This window comes from Taeniopygia guttata, chromosome 1 (genome assembly GCF_048771995.1).
Source record: "Taeniopygia guttata chromosome 1, bTaeGut7.mat, whole genome shotgun sequence".
NCBI classification, from domain to species: Eukaryota; Metazoa; Chordata; class Aves; order Passeriformes; family Estrildidae; genus Taeniopygia; species Taeniopygia guttata.
The window spans coordinates 4355585-4381157 of record NC_133024.1 but is presented as its reverse complement, the minus strand read 5'-3'; the positions used below and the strand labels follow the sequence as shown (position 1 = coordinate 4381157).

Genomic DNA, 25573 nt, shown 5'->3' with positions numbered 1-25573 from the left:
AGTTAATGCTTCCCAGGGTGGCAGTGTGGGAGGGAGACAGGATTAAATTAACTATGAATCTACAGAAACTGAAGAAAAAGCCCAGAGAGCTTCATAAAGTAATACATATACAGGATCACCATATCTCAATGATAGTAATTTAAAAGCATTTCAATCCAATTATCATGATGTCTGCTGTGTAGTATTTATTTCTGAATTTCAGTTACTGCAAGCATTGTGATTTATACAAGCTATACACCACTAGCATATTTTTCCCTTAAAAAAGTAATGATATATGACGAAAATCCAGGGATTCACTAGAGATTTCAATCAACTTTCAGTCCCATAGGTGAGGTAGTGTAGTTATTTGTGTTACATGCTGGTTATGAGAAGTCCTGTTGAAATCTGTTAATTTTTAAACTTTTGTTTTAAATAAGTGGCTTACTGTATTTATTAATGCTATGTTACCTATGGATGGTGGGGAGAGGAAAAAAAAGAGCCTTGCCCAGAACAAGTTTTGCCTTGCTGCAAGGTAAAACTGAAAAGCAGTATTTACAAGGGCCTTTGCTTAGTTGCTGCCTACTGTACATGCACACAAAGACACAAAGCTAATACACATTCTGAGGTAGGAAATGAAGAATTCCACTGGCTTGTACAAGATTCTTCATGTTTTGTAAACCAGCAAACCCAAAGTTTTCTGTGGTGAGGTTCAATACTTAGTTCTGGTGTGAGAATAGCATCTAAATAACAAAGCATCATTGGTATACAATATGCATCCACTGCTACGTAAAAATCTAGAAAATGGGGATTATTTTCCGTAGCTGAATTTCTCCTTCACAAAGTAATATAGGAAATATCTCCAGCTCATTTATTCAATAAACTTTTTATATATCTATGCTAATAGCACGAGCCATTGAAAATATACTACAGGTTTAGCCACAAAGTATCCTGAAGATTGATTCTGAAATAGAACTTTACTGGTCCCAGTGATCAGAGAACAAATATTTGTAACTTACTTTAGGCAGTTAGGCACTGAAAGAAAAAAATGTGGCGCCTGAATACCGTAAAAAAAAAAAGTCTGTCCTTAGACTTGCACAATACTTTGATCCTAATTTGCCACAAACAAGCAGTAAGCTTGAAGGTGCTAGGACAGGAAGTCACAATACAGCAGTGAGTTTGAATAAACCTATGGGATTCAGATGCCAGAGGATCCAATGCACACTCATCCAAGAACTGCACCAGTTTCAGAAGTCTGCCTTCCAGTGAGCTGTTATTCCTCCCATTAAATTTAGAGAAGAGAGCAGTATATGGCAGCACCTCTGCTGCTCCAGTTCTTTTAATTCTGTACTAGAATGACAAGACAAAAGCACTTTTCAATAAAAGCCTACTACTAATCAATTCTACTACTAGTAGTAGTAGCCTACAACGTTAATTCAGTAAAAGTCTTCCCTGGGATGGGGAGGGGAACAGCAGGAAGCAAGCAGCTATATCAGAATGCACTTTTCAAAATCTCCTCATCCTGTCATGTAACTTAGGCCAGCTACAAAATGAACATTTACAGAGCTATATATGCTTCTTAAGGTTTGTCTACCAGGAAAAAAAGAAGTCTTAGAAGAATTCCAGGTATAGAATCATTGTGCATAAACAGCTGTCAGGAGGCTTTCCTTAAAATGCAGAGTGGCATTAAGTACCGTGGCATAAATCAGAGCAGGCTGCTCTATACATGAACAAAACTTCCTCTCAAATAAGCACCTGTGTATGGAATTTGTACTTTATAACAGCTTTCCTAAACCCTCCTTGGCATCACCACACAGAAAAAACTCCAAGGCTGACACATACAAATAATGTTCTGGAACTACACAGAGCAAACCCAAAGCTTGCAAAGTAATAATGGTGACCATGTAATTGTCAAGATAGTTTCAAAAGATTAAACTTTTATCTTCTTTCTCACTTCGTAAGTTACTTCCCTATAATGCTCAATCCCACTTCTAGTTGCAATGTTGAGAGGCTGGCAATGAGAAGGAGAGATTCACTCATCTGTAGTGCATTTGTCAGTCATTTGCTGGCAGAAGTCTGAGATGCCACTGCTCTGTCCACACGGCTCCACGAGCGACGTTTGCTCCAACGTTCTGGCAGGAACCGGCTGCAGTTCTTGTACTGGCTCGGACGGGGCCTCACACACGCTTTTGACACACTGATAACAGGAACTCTGCTCTGCTGTGGGGGTGACACCTGAAAGACCATTTGCTGATTCTACAGATGCTGATATCACAAGCTCACTATCAGATGGAGCTGTTTGTTCTCTTTTTGGGAACAAAAATGAGAGTGGACAATCTGAAGAAGAATATTTTGCAAGTATTTGTATTTGCTCTTGACTCAAGGCTGCTTCCTTACACACCTGCTGGCAAAGTCCAGTCAGATTCTGTTTTGTCTCACCCAGAGTTGATAAAATGTGGTTTCTTTCCTTCAGCAAATTCTCCTTCTCATTTTGCTGCAAAAAGAAAAATCGTATTTTAGTCTATATTTTAACATAAAAACTATGGTTTAGGCTCCTATCAAAGCTAAAACAAGACTGTAAATACTCTGGTCTGCTGAAACAGAAGTAATTTGGCATTAACAAAGCAAGCAGCAACACAATCAAACATATCAAAAGGCCAATCCTAACCTCTGGAAGCATCATCAGGTAAGGTATTTGATGTGGTTTCTCAGATCTGCAGCTTTTTCCAAACTCACATTGGCAGACAAAGGAGTACCGAAAGGAGTAATTTGCAGTTATTGAGCAAATGAAACATAGATGCACTTACTGTAAATAATCCTAAAACACTGGTTCTAAAAGGTAACACAAACCATTACCAACAAGCCAACAAAACATCAAGCAGTCTTCACAGAGATCTGCATTTTAAAATTGAACTGCTGAAAATCAAACATGACATTTTAACTATTGGTACTATTCCACTAGGTGAAAGTAACTTCCATTCTCAAGAAGTGCCAAATCCACTATAAGACAAGCAGTGGAGTTAAGTATAGTTCCTAAATTAGATAGAAAATTTAAGAAAGGTAAAGCAAAGAAGATGTGGTGAACAACTAACAACCTAGAGATAATGTAGCAGGATTGTCCAAGCACATGGCAACGAAGAGGATGGCCACTCACTAATAACTATCAAATAGAAAAAGTAGCCTGTATTAAATCAGGTTTTTATTTGGCTTCAATGTTGTGAATTTTTCTGAGGCTTCTGATAGAACTGGCTAAAGAAGAAAAGACACTGATAACTGAGAAGTCCAATCATGGAAACAAGCAACTTTTTGAATAAAGAAAAATGAGGACATGGCAAAGGACAGGGAACAACCAAGACCATCATGAACAAGTTGAACAAAAAGGACAAAGAACCCAAATACAAATATGTTGCAACACATACATTTCAAATTCTGTAATTAATTAAAAGAAGATAGAGTTTTGAAGACACACAAGGCTTTAAATAGTAGTTTTCAAGTTTCAATAATAGAGACTATGTGTTACAGCTACTGTCCATTCACTCTTGGAAAGTTTTATTATTTTCACTCCTCCTCACATCCCCTTTTGCACAGAAACCTCATACTGCAACCTCTACAACTTCTTTTTGAAATAATTGATTAAGTTTAGGCAGCATTTGGCAAGAGGAACAGTTGTTGCCAATTGTTTTTGTCTAAAATTAGAAGAAAGAGGACTTGGCGAATAAATTTCTATTTGTCAGCATACTGGGAGCAGCTGTTAATCATAAAATATGCCACACTGGACAGGAGCCATCGCTGAGTCCAACTCCTGGGCCTGCACAGGATACCTCAAGAGTCACACCCTGTGCCTGAGAACTTTGTCCAAATGCTTCTTGAGCTCTGTCAGGCTTGGTGCTGTGACCACTGCCCTGGGGAGTCTCCTCCAGTGTCTAACCACCCTACAGTGGGAAGAGGCTTTTCCTAATACCCAGCCTAAACCTTCCATGACTCGGCTTTATGCTGTTTCCTTGAATCCTGTCACTGGTCACAAATAGATTGGCACCTGCCCCTCCTGAGGATGTTGAAGACTTCAATGAGGTTTCCCCTCAGTCTCCCTTTCTCCAGGTTGAACAGACTAAATGCCCACAGTAACCCCTCATAAGATTTTCCCCCTTCAGACCCTTCTCCATCCTCACGACTCTCCTCTGGTTGCTCTCCAATGGCTCAACACAATTTTTTAACCCATAACTGCGTACAGTGTTCAAAGTGTGGCTGTGCCAGTGCAGAGCAGAGTGGGACAATCCCCTCTTGCCTGGCTGGTGATGCTGTGCCTGATGCCCCCCAGGACATGGATGTCCCTCCTGGCTGCCAGGGCGCTGCTGGCTCATGTTCAACTGGCCATGGAGCAGGAACCCCAGGTGCCTTTCCACAGCTGCTCTCCAGCCCCTCATTCCCCAGTCCATACACACAGCCAGGGTTGCCCTGTCCCAGAGCAGAATCTGGCACTTGCCCTCGTTAAACTTCACACAGTTGGTGATTGCCTAAGTCTCCATTTGGTCCAGGTCTCTCTGCCCTTCAGGGAGTTGACAACTCCTCCCAGTTTAGTGTCAATGGCAAATTTAGGGTGTGTTCCACTGAGTCCTGTGTGCAGGTTGCTAATGAAGGTGGTGAGGAGCACACGGCTCAGGATGGAGCCCTGCAGAGCCCCACTGGGGATCAGTGCCAACCTGATGTCACCCCAGTCATGCCACCATTTGTTCCTGACCCATGACACAGTTGCTCTCTCCCACATGATATTTATCCAGCTGTGGGCTGGACATTTTGTTCAGAGGGATCTTGGGAAAGCCTGTCAAAAGATTTGGTGAAGTCCAAGAGGATTACATCTACTGGCTTTCCTAGATCAGCTGGGTGGGTTACCCTGTCATAAAAGGAAATCAGTTCTGACAAGCAGGACTTTCCCCTCATGGAGCCGTGCAGGCTGTGACTGATGCCTGCATTGTCCTCCAGGTGTTTTTCAATACTGATCAGAATAATCTTTCCCATTCTGTTAGGCAGATCACCTAATACCTTTTGGGTATGTAGAGGCACTCAGCTATGTATTACAGACTGATGAAATTATCTGGACTGCTATTTAAAACAAACATGAACATTCAGAAATAGTTATACCAGCATAAACTCCTTATCCCCTTTCTGAAGCTGCTGACAGTTTAACACATTTAAATATTATTGTTAAATAATATTGTTAAATAAACATTAGTGACCAACAAGAACACCCAGATTCACCTGAAAGATCAATAAGCAAAGGCCATATGGGGAGGTAAAAAATGACCTTATCAGTACAGAAGATCAAAAAGACATGTAACTCTCCCAGATAACAGATTCAGCACTGAACAGTATTCTTCTTCAATGTAAGTAGAATTTAACATAAAATTTCCAATTTTACAGAATCAGTTGCAAGGGGAGGTACCTCAGCAGGTCTGTAGTCTGACCTGCTGCTCAAAACAAAGTCAGAGATCAGGTAAGATCAGGCTGCTCAGGGCTTTGCTCAGTCATGCCATAAAACCCTCAAAGACAGCACAGGCACAGCCTTTCAGGGTGAAATGCTCCACTGCCTGCCTGTCCCCACTGGAAGAAAAAACTTTCCCTACATTCAGATGAAATTCCCCTTGTAATTTAAGACCATGTCTCTTGTTGTCTTGCTGTCAAGTACTCCTCCAGGAAGCTGAAGATCTTCCATTACCAAACGCTGTATAACCTCAAGAACTGCCCCACAGGTATGGTCAGGTAGCCATTGGGTCTCCTCACCCCTTTTCCAGGCAGAAGCCCCATTTTTTCAGCCTCTCACCACAGAAGTACTTCAGGCCTGGTCATCCCAGCAGCCTTCACCCAACCTTCCTCCTGTCTATCAATGTGCTCCTGGAACAGGGAGGGGTGAAAGCCCAGCAAACATTTCAGTGTTACACATGCCAAGATAGGTAACAACCACTGCCCTGCAACAATGGGCTGCACTCCTCTTATTGCAGCCCAGGACACTGATGGCCTTTTTTTTAGTCTGCACATGTTGCTGATCCATGCTCAGCCTGCTGTCTGCCCAGGCCCCCAGGTGCTTGTCAGCAAAGCTACTTGCCAGCTGTCAGTCTGCAGCCTCTAGTCAGGCAGGGGACATTCTGTTCCAAATATAGGACTTTTCCAAGAAACACACCACAAGCATCTTCTGAGAGAGAAAAAAACTGAAGCAGCACCAAATAGAAACTAATGCAAGACAACATGCTGCACATACTGAAAACCAAGAGGAGAAATTCCGTGAAAAAGTATTTCCTAACTGGTAGTACAGAGTATTATCTACTTGTCAAGAGTTGCCAAACTATAGCTACACCATTCTATTCCCTCTCAAAGCCACATTACAGATGATACCATGAGAAGATCAAAGTCTAAAAGGTCCAAGACACGACTGACCCAGAGAACAGTCACAAGGCAAGAGTCATCATGCATGAAGCAACCTGGATGTAACACATATAGCCCTACCATGACATCTTCTTTTCTTCCACCCACCTGGAAATCATGCCTAGACTGATCTTGATGTTTCGGTATTTGTTTCTGTATTACAGCTTATACAAATTTGATGATCTGTGCCTGTCAGGCCTGGTCAACAGCTCCAAAAACAGTATTTTCAGGAATTTCTGAAGAAACTTATCAGCACAGTTGAAAAAAAAAAGAAAATGGAACATGTTTGTGCCTAGAGGATGATTCATATAACTCAGACCTCACCTTACAGTTCTCAAGACTCAACACTTATTATCTAGACCTTGCACAGTGTTACCTGTCAAACAGCAGACATTCACTCTGTTCCAGCACAGGTCCACAGAAAGAAGGATATTATGTTATAATTATTAGTCTCAAACAACCACATGTCTAATCTTGCAGATCACCCTTTAATTCCCTGCCCAAGTATTGCAAAATATTGACAGAGTTACATAACAGAAATGACAACACGATGACAAAACCAGGCAAAAAGTTCTGAAATGTCAGAAATGCAACTTCTCTCTTCAGTAAGGATATTATTAGTACAACCACCTGATTCCCCTCCCTCACAGAGCACCTTCTTCAATCCCCTCAGTGCAGAAGTAGGAGTAGATGCAGTGAAAGATGATGATCGCAAGAAAATAAGTTTCCAGTCTGTGGCATTTGGCTCTAATTTTACTTTCCTTTTCACTTTGAAGTCAAAAAAGATGCAACATGACTGCTATGCTCCAGCTGATGCAGATACCAAATTCAGGTACACCAAGCCTAAAATGCTCCATGAACAAGAATGAGAGTACAGTAGTCCTAAACAACTGAACTATTTTGTGCACATGATTATGACCAACTATGAAACTGAGAGTCAAACAAAGAGTTGTTTTTCTGAAAAGCTACTCAATTATCTTCTTGCCATTGCTATTTTTACATAATCTTAAACCTCAGATTACCTACATTGCTCTTAAGTTACATATGTATCTTTTTATTACTTTCTTAAGGAGGAGAAAATATATTAACAGATGGCTGCTGAGAAATCTGGATGCATCAATTCCTCAACTGCAATCTTGATGCAACTGCTAAAAAGGCAAGCAACTTCCCAAGTTCTTCTGTATCTTCCGCCTTTCTGCAAGGGCCTCATTTTTAACATTCAACACTCAGGAAACAGTTTGCCAGCCCATGTTGATACGTTCCAAGAACAGTACTTACACAACTAACAATTGCGTAACTGCAAACTTGATCATGAGCAATACCGTGAGCTGAAAAACAAAATCTCAAAGCAAGAAAGGGGAAGAGGGAAAAAGCAGTGTAGGATAACAGTCTGGGAAACATTCTGTACAATTAAATTCAAAGCTTATGGGTTTCAGAAATATTGTTCAACAAAAATTAGGTTGTGATGCATGTTTTATTTGAATGGAAGCAAGTCCACAGAAGGAAAGATGTGTGTACTTTAGAGCAAGGCTCAGAAAAATCTAGAACTCTATCAAGGAGTTACAGAAGAATGATAAAGTTTTTTAAGCTTGAGTGGAAAAAGCAGTAAATCACCCCACTCTCAAGCTACTGCCAGATAACCAGTCAAGATGTTTAGAAAAAAACAGTCAAGATGTTTAGAAAGGACACGACAACAGCAATGAATATTTATACATACCAGTTTTTCAATTTCAGATTCAAGATTTTGTATACAGTCAAGTTTTCTCTTACGACATCGCTGTGCTGCAATTCTGTTTTTACTTCGTCTTCGGATATCATGAATACAGTCCAATTGTTCAGGAGTTAATTTATGCATTTTCAGAAATGACTGGAAATCATTTCTGGAAAGTGAAATAATCCTTTGTGCATTAAACGGCAGTTTTACCTAGAATGTGAGATACAGTTGTAAATCCAAGTAGAACTGATATACACAAACAACAACTCCTCAAGTTTCCATTTTAAGCATTCTTTACCACACAACTCATCTTTATTCCTACATCTCAGAGACAAGAGCAAAGTAACATAACCATCAGATGATTGGATACAATCCAGGGGATTCAACTACAGGAGTTCAAGCACAGGTGCAATAGAGTATTTGCACATTTACACACTAAAGCCTTACAAGCATATTCAGAGTAGGCAGAAAGCTACTTGTGTGTGCATCAACTATGCACTCTAAGATGATGAGTTACAGTTTGGTGAGGTACAAAACAGGTGTCAAGACTCACTCATATAGTCTGAAGTTCTCCCAAAGCTGCTATTAAGACTGCATCCTGCATACATTTTTATACCTATGCTTATTTTTCTGCAGAAAAAGTTCATCTGAAACAGGCATTTCCTTAAAATACAGAAGTTACAATATTTGCCTTTTATTTCTTAGTGTTGGAGAAGACAGAAGACCAGGCTATTGCTACTGTTGTATACCTGAGCTACAAAAGTATTTGAGACCACAAAATGTCGATTAATACTGAAAAACATATTTACCTTTAGAAAATTAATCATCATGTTTTTGAGTAACCACTAAGGACATTTTATTTTAATCCTTACATTTGAGTATAGTAAGTAGGAGAATATATTACTTTGCTGTCATCAAAGATCTGAATTTAGTTTAAAAAGAACACAGAAATCTTTTCTCTGATTGGCCACTACTGGTGACAAACAGGCAAAAAATAATTAAAAAAACCCTAGAGTACTGTCCTCAGCAATGATACCACCTTCTCTGTCACATAAAGGCGAGGAATGTATTTAACCAATTCTGGCCTTTTGTTTAGCATTTCAAATTTTTTGTATTGATGGCAGGTTCCACTTATGTTCAGTCTCAGTAAGGCCCTGCATCTTGAACGACAAAAATCCTAGTGCTCTATGAACAACTGAATTTTTGTAACATGGAGTGATCCATCATGCAGTTACACTGCAATTCTATGATTCTAAGAACTGATATGGAAATTGTTCCAGGTATATCACTTAGTGTTAGAGAAGGTGATATTATTAAACAGTCTTAAATACACAGCTACTGAAGCCAGCTTAAAAGCTTAATTTTCACTTCACATTAAATATGAAGTATCATTTCTCTCCCACCTTCACCCCACAGCTCAGAATAAAATCAAAAAAACTGGTAAGTTTCTATTAAACAAAGGTTCCAAGTTTCTATTAAATGAAGGTTCCAAGAAGTTTAGAGTTTTCTTAAACTTTAAACTGAAGCAGATAAAAGAAAAAAAAAATCTAAGAACGAACCTTCATGACTTAAGGCTCACAACCTTTTCTGACAGTTGTTCCAGAAAAAATCTTAGAAGATCTAATATGTAAGCATCTAACACTTCAATATCTGACCAAAAATACTTCCATACTTTTATTCAATCTCCCTGAATTAACACTGACCTTCCATATAAAATTCTGAATGGTTATTTAAAGTTTCAGTTCCAGACTTTTAAAAACAAGCAGCCACAGAAAAAAAACCCCCAAATTAACAAAACACAGAAAACTCAGATGTTTGAATATGGCCTTAAAAGACTGGGAAGCAAAGGATACATCAGGATGTCCTTACCTCACATTCTTGTTCTCTTGCTGAACACGATTCACTGTCTCCCTCAGTGTCAGTCTCTGAATCCTCTCCCAAACTTATCACATAGTTATAGGGACACTGTTCTTGTTGCTGTCCCTGAACATAATCTCCACTGTTTATTTCAGAGCTGTTGGAGCATCCTTCAGTGCTAAGGTTGCTTATAAAGGGGCAGTTGACAGAATTCAGTGTTGTAAAAGTTCGCTGAGGGCAAGGCTCGGGGCTTTCACTGATCCTGATCCCCAGCCATGGACACTCTGATTTTTTCCCTGAATACACAGGCTCTAAGTACTCTTTAGAAACTGCAGGTGGCATATGTATTTGACAGGCATCTGTGCTGTGAATATCACTCCAGAACCCCTGTGCTAGCTGTTCTGCTATCTCTCTCTCCACACTGCTTCGATCTCCAGCTGAGGTGATGTTAGCTGCTTCCCTAATGCACAAATCCACCTTTGAAGATGGGTTACCTTGACTTTCAGTTTTGTCATTTCCAGCTCCAGTACTCGACACTGTTTTTTCAGCTAAGACTGTGTTGTTTTGCACACCACTGAAATTCAGGTTACCATATTGCTCACAACTATGTGAAATAGACACAGAATTGAGTCCATGAGGTGTAGCAGAGTTTTGGGGGAAAGCAGCAAGATCCATTTTCTCCACAGGACATGACACAGTCCGAGTTACAGAATCTCTCTTTGACTCTTCTTTTTTCTGAATGCCTTCTTCCCCTTCTTCCATTTCTACCTGAGTCTCTTCACAGTTTGAGATCAGCTGCATAGGCACACACTCCTGAGCTTTTTGTATGCCATCATTATCAGGTATTTCCTTCTCAAGAGAAGTTGCAAATGGTGGTACCTGAACGTCTTTAGTACTGGAATTGGACTCTGAAGTATTAACTTTGTCATTTCCAAAGGCCTTCTGGAATTTTCTATACTTTGGGCATTGGGAAGATAAGCTGGAAGCACTACCCCTTTCTAAATGTACAGGATCACAGTTTTGATTTGCATTATTTTGGAGAACAGGCAATGATTTAGCATTTTCTTCATCTTTACAGGGCTTTGTGTCAGGAATTTGACTATATTCCTTTTCTAGAAGTGCTTCTACTTCATAATTTATTTCTAGGTCGCCATCATCCACATTGCCAGTTTTAGGGTTTGCTTTCTGACAACGCTGTGTGCAACACTTCTTCCTAGGACATTCCTGCTGATCCAATTTAAAGTCCAAAAATCTGAATTTGAGAAACTGAAAGCAGGATTCTTCAATGTTGCGTACACCCAAAAATTCTGCACATTTGCAAACTTCAGACACATTGTCTTTATTTAAAACAAGTTTTGCCGTATATGCAAACTGAAGCAAGGGACTAAATCCTTTAAGTGTTACCTATTACAAAAACAAGTGAAAAAAAACATTAGTATAGTCAATTTGGGTTTAAGCAGAGAAATAGAAAAATTCCACCTGTCTTGTCAGCAGGACAGAGCACACGACAAAAGCAGCAGACTTGTTCTGTTGTGAAAACCTGGCCAAACTAATTCTGAAACAATTCTTCTGATAGAATTTTATCATGCACATTTTGAAAGTTTTCTTTACTATGATCTGTCTCTTAATAAAACGTTCTGGCAACGCAGAACTGAAAGTGGAAAATATTGCTGTATGCTGAAAATCAGTAACTAGATTCCAGCTTCACAAAGATATATTTCAAAGCAAGTTGTATACTAACTACTCTACAGTATGCTGCTGGTATTTAATTGTAGTTTTTGAAGAGCAATTACTGTCAATTACTTAGTCTTATGCACCACTGATGCAAAAAAATTTGAAGAAATGGAGTTTGACCACATATGATTATTTGCTACTACAGCCACCCACTCCTTTCTTCCTCCCATAGATTTGAAGAAAGGCACTCAAAAACTGCACACCAAATAGAATTCGCAGTTTAAAGCCTCTTTAGAGCAAGTGATTTTAATTGAACATTTATGCCCTCACAACACTTGCCTATCAAGGAACCCAGAGATAAACAAGAACTGTATCATTAGAAACTGCGCATGAAAAAATGTCTAAGGAATCAAGTAGAAAGCCACAAACACATTACCAACTACATGACTCACTTTAGCCCTTTCTCTACAAATGAAGAATAAAGCATTATGTCCACTATTAGTACTCAAACCCAAGTCCATACTCTGCTCCCTGCCTTTACTGAAATGACCAGTATTTTATCTAAATAAAGCACTATATCAATGCATTAACTACACTGAATCCGTCTGCCAGCAAAATAATGAATTATTCATGTAATTCAATTTAAGAATCAGTTGAGGGTTTGTTTACTTTGGTGTTTTTAGTAGTTGTTTGGTATGTTCTTTTTAAAGAACACAACACATGAAGGGATGTTGATGAGATCTGCAAAGAGCCCAGTCCTTTAAAACTCTCTGTAAACTCTTACAATCTTCCTAAAGGATTCTTAAAATATCATTTGAAATATGCTCTGGAGATTACACCACCACATTAGTTCATCCTTTATAATGTGGGGAAGTAGACTGTAAAAGACAGTTTATCCATAAACTGTCAACATGTCTTTCGACTTACTGTAGTTAACAAAACATTAAAGTTGCTTTACAAATAAGTAGCATTCATAAATGAAACTGAAAGAAAAAAATACAGTGGTATTTTAAAATGGTACCTTCTTTCTATTTAAGGGAGAAACACTGCAAAATTTGCAATGATCAAGAGGGGAAAAATGCTCTACTCCTTTCACTTTCTCTTACATATTTCTAGCTAGCTATACTCAAACCAGAAAAAATCGTAGAAACACTCTTCATGTGACTGACCTAGAAAAGCAACTCTTGCAGTAGTAATTTATTTATTTTTTTTTTGGGATGAAAGCCAAAGAATAAAAACACTGGCAAGAAACCAACAGACCCCAGACAAAGATGACAGCAGTTAGTCTTTACAATATAATATATATGAAGTACTTGAATCCAAAAAATATTTTTGGTACCCCAGATTGTGGGCTGGTGTCTTTCAGCTCTTAAATCCCCCACTCTAAATCATCAGTTAAACCCCAGCCGACCATAAAAGAGAACTGAGCAAAGCAGATTAGAAGCAGGTAAAATGCAGAAGGGAGTGACACTCACCTCTTCCGGTAAAGTGATGATAAGATCAGCATCCACCTGGCCCACAATTCTCGAAAGGAAGTAACTGCTGCAAGCTGCAAGCACAGCTCTGTGAGCCCGAAATCGCTGATCTTCCACTAAAATGGTAACATCACAAAGGATATCTTGCTTTCGCTGGTCATCAAGGCTGAGGAGTACATTGGTACTGTGCACTGAAGATTCATAGGCAAACACCACGCTGTTGTTCTCACTCAGAGACATTCTGTATCACAGGTGGTGGTGTGAGGCTCAGTGGAAAGCATGCTTCTGTACTTCAGACCTGGGGGAGCAAAGAAACAAGGTACCCCTGAAAGTCATGGCCAACAGGAACCAGCATGTTCAACGTGCACTGTCCTTGGCTAATTCTTCTTCAAATTAGTACTTCAAATAAATACATGCTTGTGACCATTTACAAGACCCAAACCTTGATATGTACATCTTAACACAGCTTTTATAGACTCATAGACCAAAAAATGGACTTCGGCAACAAAGAACACTTCTTTCTTAGCCAAGTGATTTGGAGATATAAACTTAAAGTAACACCTAGAAATTATCTAAGCTTTCACTCTTAGTAATTTATATCTTCTAATTCCAACACTATGAAAATATAAAGAGAAATAAAACAAATGCAATAAACTAAAATTCACCAAAATACTATGTAAGCTTCTTCTGTTTACTGATTCACCTAATTCAGACTAAAATATATGCGTTCTGTCTTCTTTCAGAAGTATTTTGTCAGCTAAACCAGTGAGGCATTGGTAAAATACCCTGATTTTCTAGTATGTTGCTGTTTTGTTTTTAAATTTGAATTCTCCAACTGCCTTAACGCAAACTTTTTTCCCCTTTTCTTTCATGACTACTTGATTTGTCATACTTGTTACAAGTTTGCTTTCCCAATGGATCATTATGATTCAGATCACCTGGCAATGGAAAACTGTCTCTTTTCTGACAAAGTTCTCAAATAACAATATTAATTGGATTATAAACAACAGTTAAAGTTATACAATATTTAATACTTCGAAATATATAACTCATATGTAACTGTTCTGACAATTCTTAAATTTGCAGAAAAATAGAAAGGCTAGGGAGAAGGCAGTTCTGCTTGAGAGTGCAAAGTTTGCAAGTATTTCAAAATCTGATCTTTACACTGTATTTCACTTTCAATTCAGCCCTTCTTCCAATTAAAAGGAAGAAAAAAGATTATTAAGAAGTGTCCTTGCTCGATCAAGAAACCACTTAAGTCAGATTTGGAACTATCCTTTAAAGAAAATATGGTACTACTAGGTCACATTATACCTTAACAAACCAAGCATTCAGATTACACTTGACCCCAGAGTTCCTGTAAATGAGCACAGCTGTGGAGACTCACTTCAGCTGACATGGAACTACCTCATCGCTCTATTGCTCAACGGAGTTTGTTACCATCTGCCAGTTCCCAACAATAATAAAACTGTAGCCAGTGCAAATCCTCAGGTTTCAGGTGTGGGGAAACTTTCACAACATGGGGAGAGGAGAGGGCATGCATGTATTTAAACATACTGTGGAAAAAGCAAGCACGCTGCCAGCTGTGCTCCTGGTTACTCACTGCTCAAGCTGTTTTCATGGCACACAGGCATTTTGAGTAACCTTTCGAACAGAAAGAGGGAAGAAAAAGATCCCCATTTCCAGTGGCAATAGCAGCACAGCACTAGTCTGGACCCCAGTGAAGTGCAGAGCACATCAGCATTACCTGCCCTTCCCACTCCCTTATGGAACACTGTATGCTTAACTTCACCAACAAAATGCACAAATGTATGGTGAAAATAGAAGTTTTGAGGAGAAAAATCTCTAAAGTTCCACAAACCTGAGTTTTTCCCCCTAAGAAGGGGTAGAGAAAAGTGCTATAAACTATGCACTGTTAATCCCAAAGGGCTTATTTTTGAAAGGAAATAGTTTAAATTCTTTCATATACCTAATAACAAAACTACAGATTCATTAACTTAGGAAATATTTAATTTCCAGTCAATTTACATGGGAACAAAATAATTCCTCATGGAACTGCTATTCATTAAATTCTATTTTTATAAGAGCTTATGAGAAGCAAACAGTGCAATATAAATTATATATTCCTAACTGGATTGCTCTACAGCCTAACTTATCATATTGCTCACATCTTACAGCACACGGAGTTTAATGAAGTATAACTCTGTATTTGTTAAAAGATGAAAAACCCCAAAACAGAATAGAGGACAAACCAGAAAAATTGAAGACTACATCCACAGTGGTGGGGAGCACAGGGAAGTATTATAGACAAGGACACATTCTGAGTGAACTCTTAGGCAAAACTCATGAGGGAGACTACAGTAAAAGACAAGCCTTAAAGCGCTCTTTTTTCTATCTTCTTTGAAGAAAGAGCCCTCAGACAGACAACACATACCATATCTGCTGCTTTTGGGTTTTTCCTGATAAAACAATCAATTCCAATATCCAGTTCAGTTCATTACATTTCCATAGCACAGAATGCTACAAGGATCACTAGTTTATTTCTATTTGTATAGACAAACAAATTAATGCAGAGAAGAGTTAACCCTCCTTCTCACTTATCTCTGTGAGGCACACACCATCCTTTCAAAACAGCTTGTGGACTACTTGGGGCACGGAGGGAAAGCTTCCAATGTTTCAGCTGCCAAAAAAAAAAGCTTTCAACACTGAAACACTACCTTCTGTTTCTTGAGAAGTGAATGAAATCCTTAGTTTGAGCATAACTCCATTTAACACTTTACTCTGACAGAATGTTGTACTTCCTAATTGTGAGGAGTTCATCAGCCAAGTTATGTTCCCTCTATATTTAAACAGCATGACAAGTTTGAGGTATCCATAATATAACACACAGCATTTAATAAGCATCTCAAACTTTAAGAGAACCTTTAAAAAAACCCCACAAAACTAAAAAAATGCCACCCCTACACTACACTCAAAAATTAAATCCCTCTCAGTCTTTGTAAAATTTAGGTACTCAAATACAATAAAAATAAATCCAAAGGTAAAGCATCAGAAAACTGAAAATGATAGTGAAAACAAAAGCATGAAATGGGAAAGAGAAAATGCAACCACTGTAAAAAGCTGTTACACTTAAGAAATAACAAGGTCAACAAGAGGTCAAACTTGTGAATGCCTGAATTCTGTTTTCCAGAATTCCCTGTGTAATAAGGGCAGGGTATCACATTTATGATAGTATCTGTCATGACAGCCAACCAGATTTTCTACAGCAGTGTGAGTACAAAGTAATTTCTCTGTAACTAGATTTCTTGTACACACATCCACAACAAGAACACTTGCTGTCACAGCAAAGAGAAAAAGTACATCTCTTCTGTAAATGGTCTAATTTCTCTTCTACTACAACTGTTCTTCTAGAGCACTCACAATTCTTAAAATTCGTTTTATTTATGAATCGGTGGACAAAGAGGGGAAAAGGCATGAAGCAGAGAAAACAATTCAATTAAGCTTACAAGTTTGTGCTGCAACTGCCATGAGGATAGGCCTTCTAGGCTTTTCTGACAATTTTACGTAATTTAATTTTCTACAATTATTACTTATCAGGCTCTTTTTTCCACTCTCAGGTATTAAAAAGGAAAACTCATACTACAAACAACAATAACAAATCGTATATTTGGAAAGCAGCATAAAACTCCTATAATGCTATTTGTATTTTAAAAGTAACCTTCAATAGAGGAAAACTAAAAGTAAGCAGAGATAACTTGGAAAAGTATTCCACAAGCAGATGACTGTATGTGGAAATCACTGCTCAAAAAGGACGTGCCAGCAACCACGCGACTAAATGCAAAAGATGTTAAAAAAAAAAGCATGCAAGAATATTATTTAAGATACTTGTAACAGACATTAACATATAAAATATGCAGAATCCAAAAAGATCTTCCAAAACTTAATATAGTTCTTACAGGTTGGAAGGATTAAAGAAGGAACATCATGAAAGCTCACTTACTACAAATCCGCAGTTTGTGGAAGAAAACTAGTAGTGTGAACATTCCTCAAATTCCTCTCACCTGAAACCCTGCACACCTAATAACCTCATACTCTGGAGACTGAAAATTAAAAAAGCTGGTGAACATAAGCATACACACATGCTAGTATAAAACCTACATGAACTTGAAGCACAACCAATCAGGTTCTGCTTTGAGAACACACCCAAGCCTCCTACTATGAAGTTTTCATTCTTTATCAGTGATCTTGAGATAAATAATGTTTTGCATAAGGACAAAAATATTTCCTCCTAAGTACCAGCTATAAAACTTTATTCTGCTTTATCAAAGAGCAGTAACTCAATTTTTTCTGCCCTACTAGTATACAATTATGAAAACTATGCCCAACAGTTACCTGCAAAATTACCATATCTTCAGTAAATTTAGACATCTCTCCATCCAAATGACTATATCTATGTATTTATTTATTTCCAAAGAATGTATAAATACTTCTCTTAATGGAAATCAGGACTGCAACCCATTTAAAAAAGGAATACACATTTGTTTTAGTATACAGTATAGAGACCAAAGCAAGATGCTTATCAGGACTCATTGTAAAACGCACATCTCATCCAAGGCTCATTTTTCTCATGCATTCAGTCATTCATTACATTATTACAGGAAGGTAGTAGTGAGGTACAGTGAGTGTACAGTACTTTAAAATTAGGCTGCAGGTTTACTCATCTGATTGCTTACACCTGGTAATTACTGCTCTTTACTAGCTTACTGGAGAATAAAGGTAGATATAAAATCCTTTACTTCCTTCCACCACAGTCTCTGCTTCAGAGAGTCACTTGGTGCAGATCCTCAGGAAACCATAAAGTCTCCCCATTGACAGTTAAAAAAAAAATGTATTCCAAAGATGAGAATCATAATGGTTGAAGCCAGGTAAAGCTAAAGCTATATGTAATTGCTGTTGCTAAGTTACAGAAGAAAAACAGTAGTAAAACAGGTAACATTGTTGAGGAATGTACCCAGCGCAGGCAGAGTACAAGAGTAGGAACAGCACACCACAGTAGAACTCACAATAGTGCGATGTATTCCTCATCCACACAAAAATCTCACACAAGGCAGACAAACTTTCACCCAAGCTCAGCACCACCACCACATATAAGAGGGCACTCAACATTCTGTGGACAAACAAGTGTCCTGGAAGAGTTGAAGGAAGCTAAAAGGCATCAAATTATCATTAAAGGTGACAAAAGCACGCACATTTGTATATATATTTACCAAAACACTTTTTGAACATTCTGAATGTTTCAAGTGTCATTAAAAATACTAAATCAGAGCACAGAAACCCATGGAAATCAATGACAGTCACATCTTTACTACTTTGAAGACTTAGACTTTCAGGAAAAACAGCTAATTACATTTTACAATCTTCCCTCTATGTGCTAAATCCAAGGACAAAACCCCATTCCTTAGTCTTTCTTTAGTGAATAAGCATCCAGCAATACCACACTGGGTATCAATCCTCTCTAGCAACTGCAGTAAGTGTCACATATACACCAGTGAAGTTCTGAAATGAGAGAGCAGAGAGCAAAGCTCTGCAGAACCCAGGCAGGACACACCTTGGCTGTCACTGCTCTCTAAGCTGCTTGAACTTGGGCACTCAGATGTAAATTCAGTTGCCATCACCAAAATGATAAAACTAGCGAGATAAATTTATCATCTAGCAGACAATAAGGGTCTGTTCAGTTAGCACCATGCTTCTAAAATATCTGTGTTATTTGAACACTACAAATTCCTCAGCTGGTAAAAATACAATTGTAGACCCTCAAAAATATAGCCTGGAGAAAACAAAACTCTTGGTGTGCTACTCCTGTTATGCTGATCTATTGAGTAAGTTCTAGCAGGTCAGTCATTCCATCAGTTTTCTTAGGGTTGACATTTACTTTAGCCTACAAAAAAAGTTCTGTCATCCACAGATGTGAAGTCCAAAGCAACAACTGTCATTTACTACTGCTAAAACAAGACAGTTTAGATAAGACACAGCTCATTCAAAACACACTGCAAAGGCTTTTTTCCCCTACAGTTTTATCTCTCTGTCCTTGCCCCTAGCTATCTCTCCTTTTAAGGAAATAGTTATATTACAGATGAATGCCTGCAGTGGTTAATAGCTGCTGATTCACATTGTGCTGACAAAGAATGAACAAGCATTTTAGTGTGCATGTTCATTGCTTCATCTTCAAAAAGACTGCAAAAGAAAAAAGCAATAGAAAAGCAAAAAGCAAGCTTTGCTGCCCAAGAACAATGCTTTCTCCTTTAGCAAGACAGTATATTTAATCTTCAGTTATTAGCAGAGTCATAATTCTAAATTGTCTTCTTTATTAGTCCAACACATGGAAGACATTATTCACATATTAATTACCTATATGAGATTTTTAAAAATTACTGGTTTGTATTTTTGTAGCATAATTTTAAACACTGCATTTTGACTCTTGTCAAGTCACAAGTGAGTATTAAAAATAATCACGGGAAGTCTGTCAAGTCTTAAGTCTGTGCTAAGTCTTAATTTGTTTTCCAGGTTTTAAGGCTGAATACACACTTTTTTCTCAGTATTTGCAAGCTATATGAGAAACTGGGACATGGGAAGGAGAGCATGGGGGATCCTGAGAAGGCTGGTAGTCACAAGCCTCCAGAAGGCATGATTTTAAAAAAGAGAGATTGATACTATGTAACCATAGACATTTTCCAAAGAACAGAAGTTTAAAAAGTTTCCCCCAGAGGATGACACAACCCCCAAACTACTCTGCAGTTTCCCATTATTTTAGATGACGCTAACTGTTTAATTTTTGGATCAGGGATAAAAAATCACATTGTGGGATTTGGTTTGTTCCACTGCAAAAAAATGAAACAGGTCTGAAGGGATTTCAGAGACTCCTCTGAAAAATTTCATCATTTACAGCCCTTCAGTTGTGCTGGTATTCACAGACAATTGCTCTGGAAAGATAATAATGCACAGACTTTCTAAAGAACTTAAAAAAAAAAAAACAAACCCAAAGCACTTAACAACAAAAATAACCACAAACAACACCCCAAAAATACAAGTAAAATAGTTTTAATTTTTCTTAAATAAGAACTAGGTTAGATAATAAAATATTCACTCAGAATAAGTAAAGCATGCACAATTAAAATTGACTGTCAACTCCTGCCTTTGCTTAAAGGACAAACACCTTTGTATTTAGAGCTACATATTCTACTCATTGCTACAGTTAAACCACATGAATAACTTCATCTGAATAACTATCAAAATCCATTTACAAGTATATATGTCAAAATATTTATGATGAATACTAAATTAGCCATTTAATGTACATAGAAGGACACAAGAAACAAGCTGCTAGAATTGTGAAACAGCTATACTGCCAAGTCAAAGAAAATACTGTTTGGAAATTGTATTTAGAATCTAATTTCTGGCATTATCTGTTTAACTTTGATTTGTTGCCACAACTGTCCTTCACAGCATGTGAAACTGAAAGAAATTGCAAATATTTTAGACATAAATCAGAAAGAACTTCAGAAACATTTATATGAAAACAGAACAGCACAGGTTTATCAGAACTAGCAAGATATAATAATAGAACTTTAAAAAAAAATCACTAAACCAAGTTTCAGGTAGTAGCAGTAGTAAAGATCTCCATCAAATCACATCAAACTGTCTCAGTCTCCCCATCCTGAAACTGTAGACTATTTCCTATCTGACATATGATGTCAAAAGACATGATCTTACTAGCTGACCTGTAAATAACCATTTTTGGGATGCTACCACATGAAATACTGATCTCCAGCTCGGGGGACCCCAACATCAGGAGGATAGAGAAGAACACGAAGATGCTCTGAGGACTGGAGCCCCTCTGCTCTGGAGACAGGCTGGGAGAGCTGGGGGTGCTCATCCTGGAGAAGAGAAGGCTCCAGGGAGACCTCAGAGCCACTGCCAGTGCCTAAAGGGGCTCCAGGAGAGCTGGAGAGGGACTCTGGACAAGGGTCTGGACTGGCAGGACAAGGAGAAATGGTTTCAAATTTAAAGAAGGCAGGCTTAGCTATTAGAAAAAATCTGTTCTGTGAGGGTGGTGAGGCCCTGGCACAGGTTGCCCAGAGAAGCTGTGGCTGCCCCATCTCTGAAGTGCTCAAAGCCAGGTTGGACAGGACTTGGATCAACCTGTTCTAGTGGAAGCTGTCCCTGCCCATGCCAGGGGGTTGGAAATGGATGATCTTTAAGGTCCCTTCCAATGCAAACCACTCCAGGATTCTGTGATTTGATGACCTTAAAAGTAGCATGGAACAGGGCAAGCAAGTGCCATATATTTACTTATCATAGTATTTGTCAATGGGCCAAGACTGGAATCCAAACACCTACAAACATTATGTTGACAGTTCAAATAATTCACAAAGTATCTCAACACAATTTCTAACATTAATTAAATATTCTTTAAGACACAGGCTCTCATTTAAAGACATTTAGTTACTGATACCCTAGGCTACACCTTTCACACTCTCCAATGTATGTTTAATAATTAAACTCAATTTATTTGTATTTCAACAATACTTCTAAAGTTAATTTACCCTTCACAGCACACTTTCCCCTTTTTAAAGCTTCAGTAGCTGATTGGTCAGCTGAGCCTTATTCTGACATTCTAACTCACTTTTATACCAAATACTACATTTTCCCTTCATACTTAACAAGAAAACTTCCTTCCATCCTTAAGAGTGACTTAACCAAAAAACACTACTGGAAACAGAGTGACTTGCATTGCAGCCTTTGATTTGTTACAGCAAAATAAGCCTTTCCATCACTTTTAGTCCCCTCTCCAGACTGCTTACCTCTGAATTAGAGGTGTGGGCAGGGAAATCTGCAGGTGGATCTTCACACATTATCCCCACTGTGGTCACACTAGGCTGAATCTGCACGACTTAATGATTGGTTCAGCAGTTAATTTTGGCTCACTCAATGTTTTGTTCCTACCCACACTTGCATCAACTAACACACCACCTCTGGTTCAACTAAGGACTACATATAAACAGGATTCACATTATGAATACCACAGTGTTGTCTCCTACTCCCCAAAACCTCCCCCATGAAACTTTCAGTGGTTGAATTCTACAGGACAATTAAAATCCCAGCATTCAGACTCAAACTGATCTGCCACTCTTCTTTGCCTCCACACCAGCACGCCCAGCACAAAAAGACAGGACTATGGTTAACAGAAAACCCATTAAGTGTTTAAAGAAATACACTGATTATCAAACTTGGAAGGTGGGGATGATAATGACAAGGAGATTTGTTGAGCTGTGTTTCCCTGAACCACAGGGCACAGTTATTTGGGACTTACATGTGCAAAGACCTGTCTATTCTACACCTAACAAGAGTGCCCACCTGATCCAAAGGATCATGTAAAGGGTATGGGTTTTAATACTAGACCATTTATATAATAAAAAAATTAATAGTGTTCGAAATATCCTTTGCATAAGAATATTAGAACCCATTAAAAGCAATTAAACATTAAACGCATTCAGATCTTCCACATTTTTACACATAAACTCAAAGATACAGCTGATGGAAGCTAAAGCTGTACTTCAGCATTTTGGTTAAAATTAGGAGTGTGCTAGTGAAGCAAACTTCCCAAACACCCCATTTATCATGCTTTCATTCACATCACAAGACGAACCCAGACAACAAGAGTAGGCTCTTTTTTAAAGTAAATTGGAAAACACACTCTAGAAGTTCTCAAGAATTTCAAATACTAAGAGATTTAGAATCCTTCTGAAAAACACAGTGGGTATTCAGTTATCAGTGACAACTGTTTCTCTTTGCAAATCTTTCTGCTTTGGGCCTCACTGCTTGCTAAGGTACATACAAGGCTTACTCACTTGAGTTAGGGCATCCAAGAGTAATTATGTTATTTAAGTAATCTTTAAAGTTAAACTCGCATTACAAATCTTATTTTGTGGTCTAATTCATACTCATCATGTTGACAGCAATATACTCCTTTCTTTTCTTGCTGTGAGGTGCAATATTTGAGATTAAAGAACCAACTCTGTATGCTAGAGCATTCTGAGTGCTGCATCACCTTAATTTACAGTGCTTCTGGATGGCAATTACTCCATTACTGCAGACAGATGTTTTTCAACACGGAGAAACTGCCTTCCTCAAGTGCCTCAAATTAACCTGTCAAAATTCACTCGACATACAGTTCCAGTACTAGAACACTTTCTCCCTCCTTTTTTAGTTTAATAAGGATTTGGAAGACCGAGCTGCAGATGATTTTGGGATTACTGTCAGGCTAAAATAGGTAACTGCTCTTTTGTGATTACAACATTTCCACCAAGCCCCAAAACACGCGAAGGATCTCAGCGCAGCGAGCAGGACGGACAGGATTTGTATTTCGTTGTTTACAGTCTAAAACAGACCCTTCGCCGTCTGCCCCCAAAGGGAAACAAGCGCCTCACAGCCCGGCAGAGCGGCTGCCTCCCGGCGGGGCTGAGCTGGCCCTGGGAGCGCCGGGAGCGCGGCGTGGGGCACAAGGGCACCGCTGCACACCGGGGCACCGAGCCGGGAGCGCTCTCGGGGGAAGGGGCAACACCCTCAGCGAGGCACCGCCGAGGGAAAGCCGCCGCTGACGAAGCTGACGAAGCTGACGAAGCTGACGAAGCCTCCGCCACCGCCCCGGCCCGAGAGAACGAGACAAGGCCGCACCGCCGACACCGGCCCTGCGACCCCCGCCTCACCGCGCCCTCCGCTCCGCCCGAAGGCTGCCGCCTCAGCACCCCCGCCGCCAACCCTTCGCGGCGCACGCTCCCGCCGGCGGCCGGTTCGGCTTTATTTACCTCGGTGCCCGCCGCCGCGGGCCGGAGGGCAGCAGCAGCACCGCTGCCGCCTCACCCGGTCCGGTCCGGTCCCGGTCCGGTCCGGTCCCGTCCCGCCCGGGCCCCGCCGCTCCCGGCTCCGGCTCCGGCTCCGGCTCCGGCTCCGGCTGCGGCTGCGGCCCCGGCCCCGACTGCGGCGGGCGCCGTCAGGTGACCGACCCCCCCCCAGCGCGTGCACGCCCCGCGCACGCCCCGCGCGCCCATTGGACGCGGCGCTCGCCGCCGACGCGCGGCCGCCCACACCGCCGCGCGCTGCGCATGCGCGGCCCCGCCGGCGCACGGGGCGGCTGCAGAGCGGCGGGTACGGCTGCAGAGCGCCCTGTCCTGCCCGGCCGCCTTCCTCCTCACACTCCTCACAGTCCTGACAGTCCTGACACTCCTCACAGTCCTCCTCACACTCCTCACACTCCTCACACTGCTCACACTCCTCCTCACACTCCTCCTCACACTCCTCCTCACACTCCTCACACTCCTCACACTCCTCACCCTCCTCACACTCCTCACCCTCCTCACACTCCTCACCCTCCTCACCCTCCTCACCCTCCTCACACTCCTCACTCCTCCTCACCCCTCCTCACCCTTCCTCATCCTCCTCACCCTTCCTCACCCCTCCTCACCCTCCTCACCCTCCTCACCCTTCCTCACCCTTCCTCACCCTTCCTCACCCCTCCTCACCTTCCTCACCCCTCCTCACCTTCCTCACCCCTCCTCACCTTCCTCACCCCTCCTCACCTTCCTCACCCCTCCTCACCCCTCCTCACCCCTCCTCACCCCTCCTCACCCTCCTCTCTCCCTCCTCTCCCTCCCAAATCCACGTACCTGTTTATCCAAGGGCCTCTTCCGGAACCTCCTGCATAAAACACTAATAAACAGCCAAAGGATGCACTACCAAGAATGCTAATGGGAATTTCATTGTTAAGATATTTTAACCCAGTTGAACAATTTAGTGTGCCTTTGAATGACTTTTTTTTTAAATGTCTCATAGAGTGACACGCTGTTTTACGGGTCTGTAAATTTAAGTGTCCGTAACTTTCTTCAGCTGTTTTTACAGTAGGCTTTCAGTTTTAGTAGAGGCTAATACAGATTTTCCTTCAATGTCTGTTCGCTAATGGCCTTCCGCCTTGTTAAGAAGGCAGAATTTAATTACTTGTATTTATTAGTTGGTCAACATATTCACCAGAACAAAGACTTGCATCACAAAATAACTTAAGCAATTTGTTGGAATTTAAATTTAAGAGCAGCTGTTAGCTAATGATATCCAAAAAGTAGCATTTGTCTATAGTTTGGGTACTAAAAATACTTGAGGTACTCTGAACCAAAGTTTCTATGCCTGCTTTTTATGTTTTCTATAACTTGTCATGCTCTTAACATCTGTTGGGAATTCCTAATGCCCCGATACTCATATGTGAAGAGGGGAATAAAGACAGCTGCTTAGATGGTAAAAACTGAGTTGAAGAAGTATGAGATATTTACAATATTTAAGCATAAAATTTAAAATACCTACTACTAGACTAAAAGTTGGGTTTTTTTTTTTTGTTGTTGTTGTTGTTTTTGGT

At 39.9% G+C, this 25573-nt stretch overlaps 1 protein-coding gene across 2 annotated transcripts; it reads right to left on the bottom strand.

Annotated features, from left to right (window-relative positions):
- Positions 1-1808: 1808 nt before the first annotated feature.
- BACH1 (BTB domain and CNC homolog 1) lies at positions 1809-24068 on the bottom strand. Of its 2 annotated transcripts, XM_041720014.2 has the most exons (6): positions 23979-24040; positions 21975-22063; positions 13114-13411; positions 9977-11368; positions 8111-8317; positions 1809-2470 (listed from the first exon to the last, which is right to left on the bottom strand). In XM_041720014.2, the coding sequence occupies exons 3-6, from the start codon at positions 13351-13353 to the stop codon at positions 2009-2011; spliced, it is 2301 nt and encodes a 766-aa protein (XP_041575948.1). In that variant the 5' UTR covers positions 13354-13411; positions 21975-22063; positions 23979-24040; the 3' UTR covers positions 1809-2008. The 2 variants fall into 2 exon arrangements, with proteins under 2 accessions (XP_041575948.1, XP_030146721.3); XM_030290861.4 differs by lacking the exon at positions 21975-22063 and having other exon boundaries at positions 23979-24068.
- Between the last annotated feature and the right edge of the window lie 1505 nt (positions 24069-25573).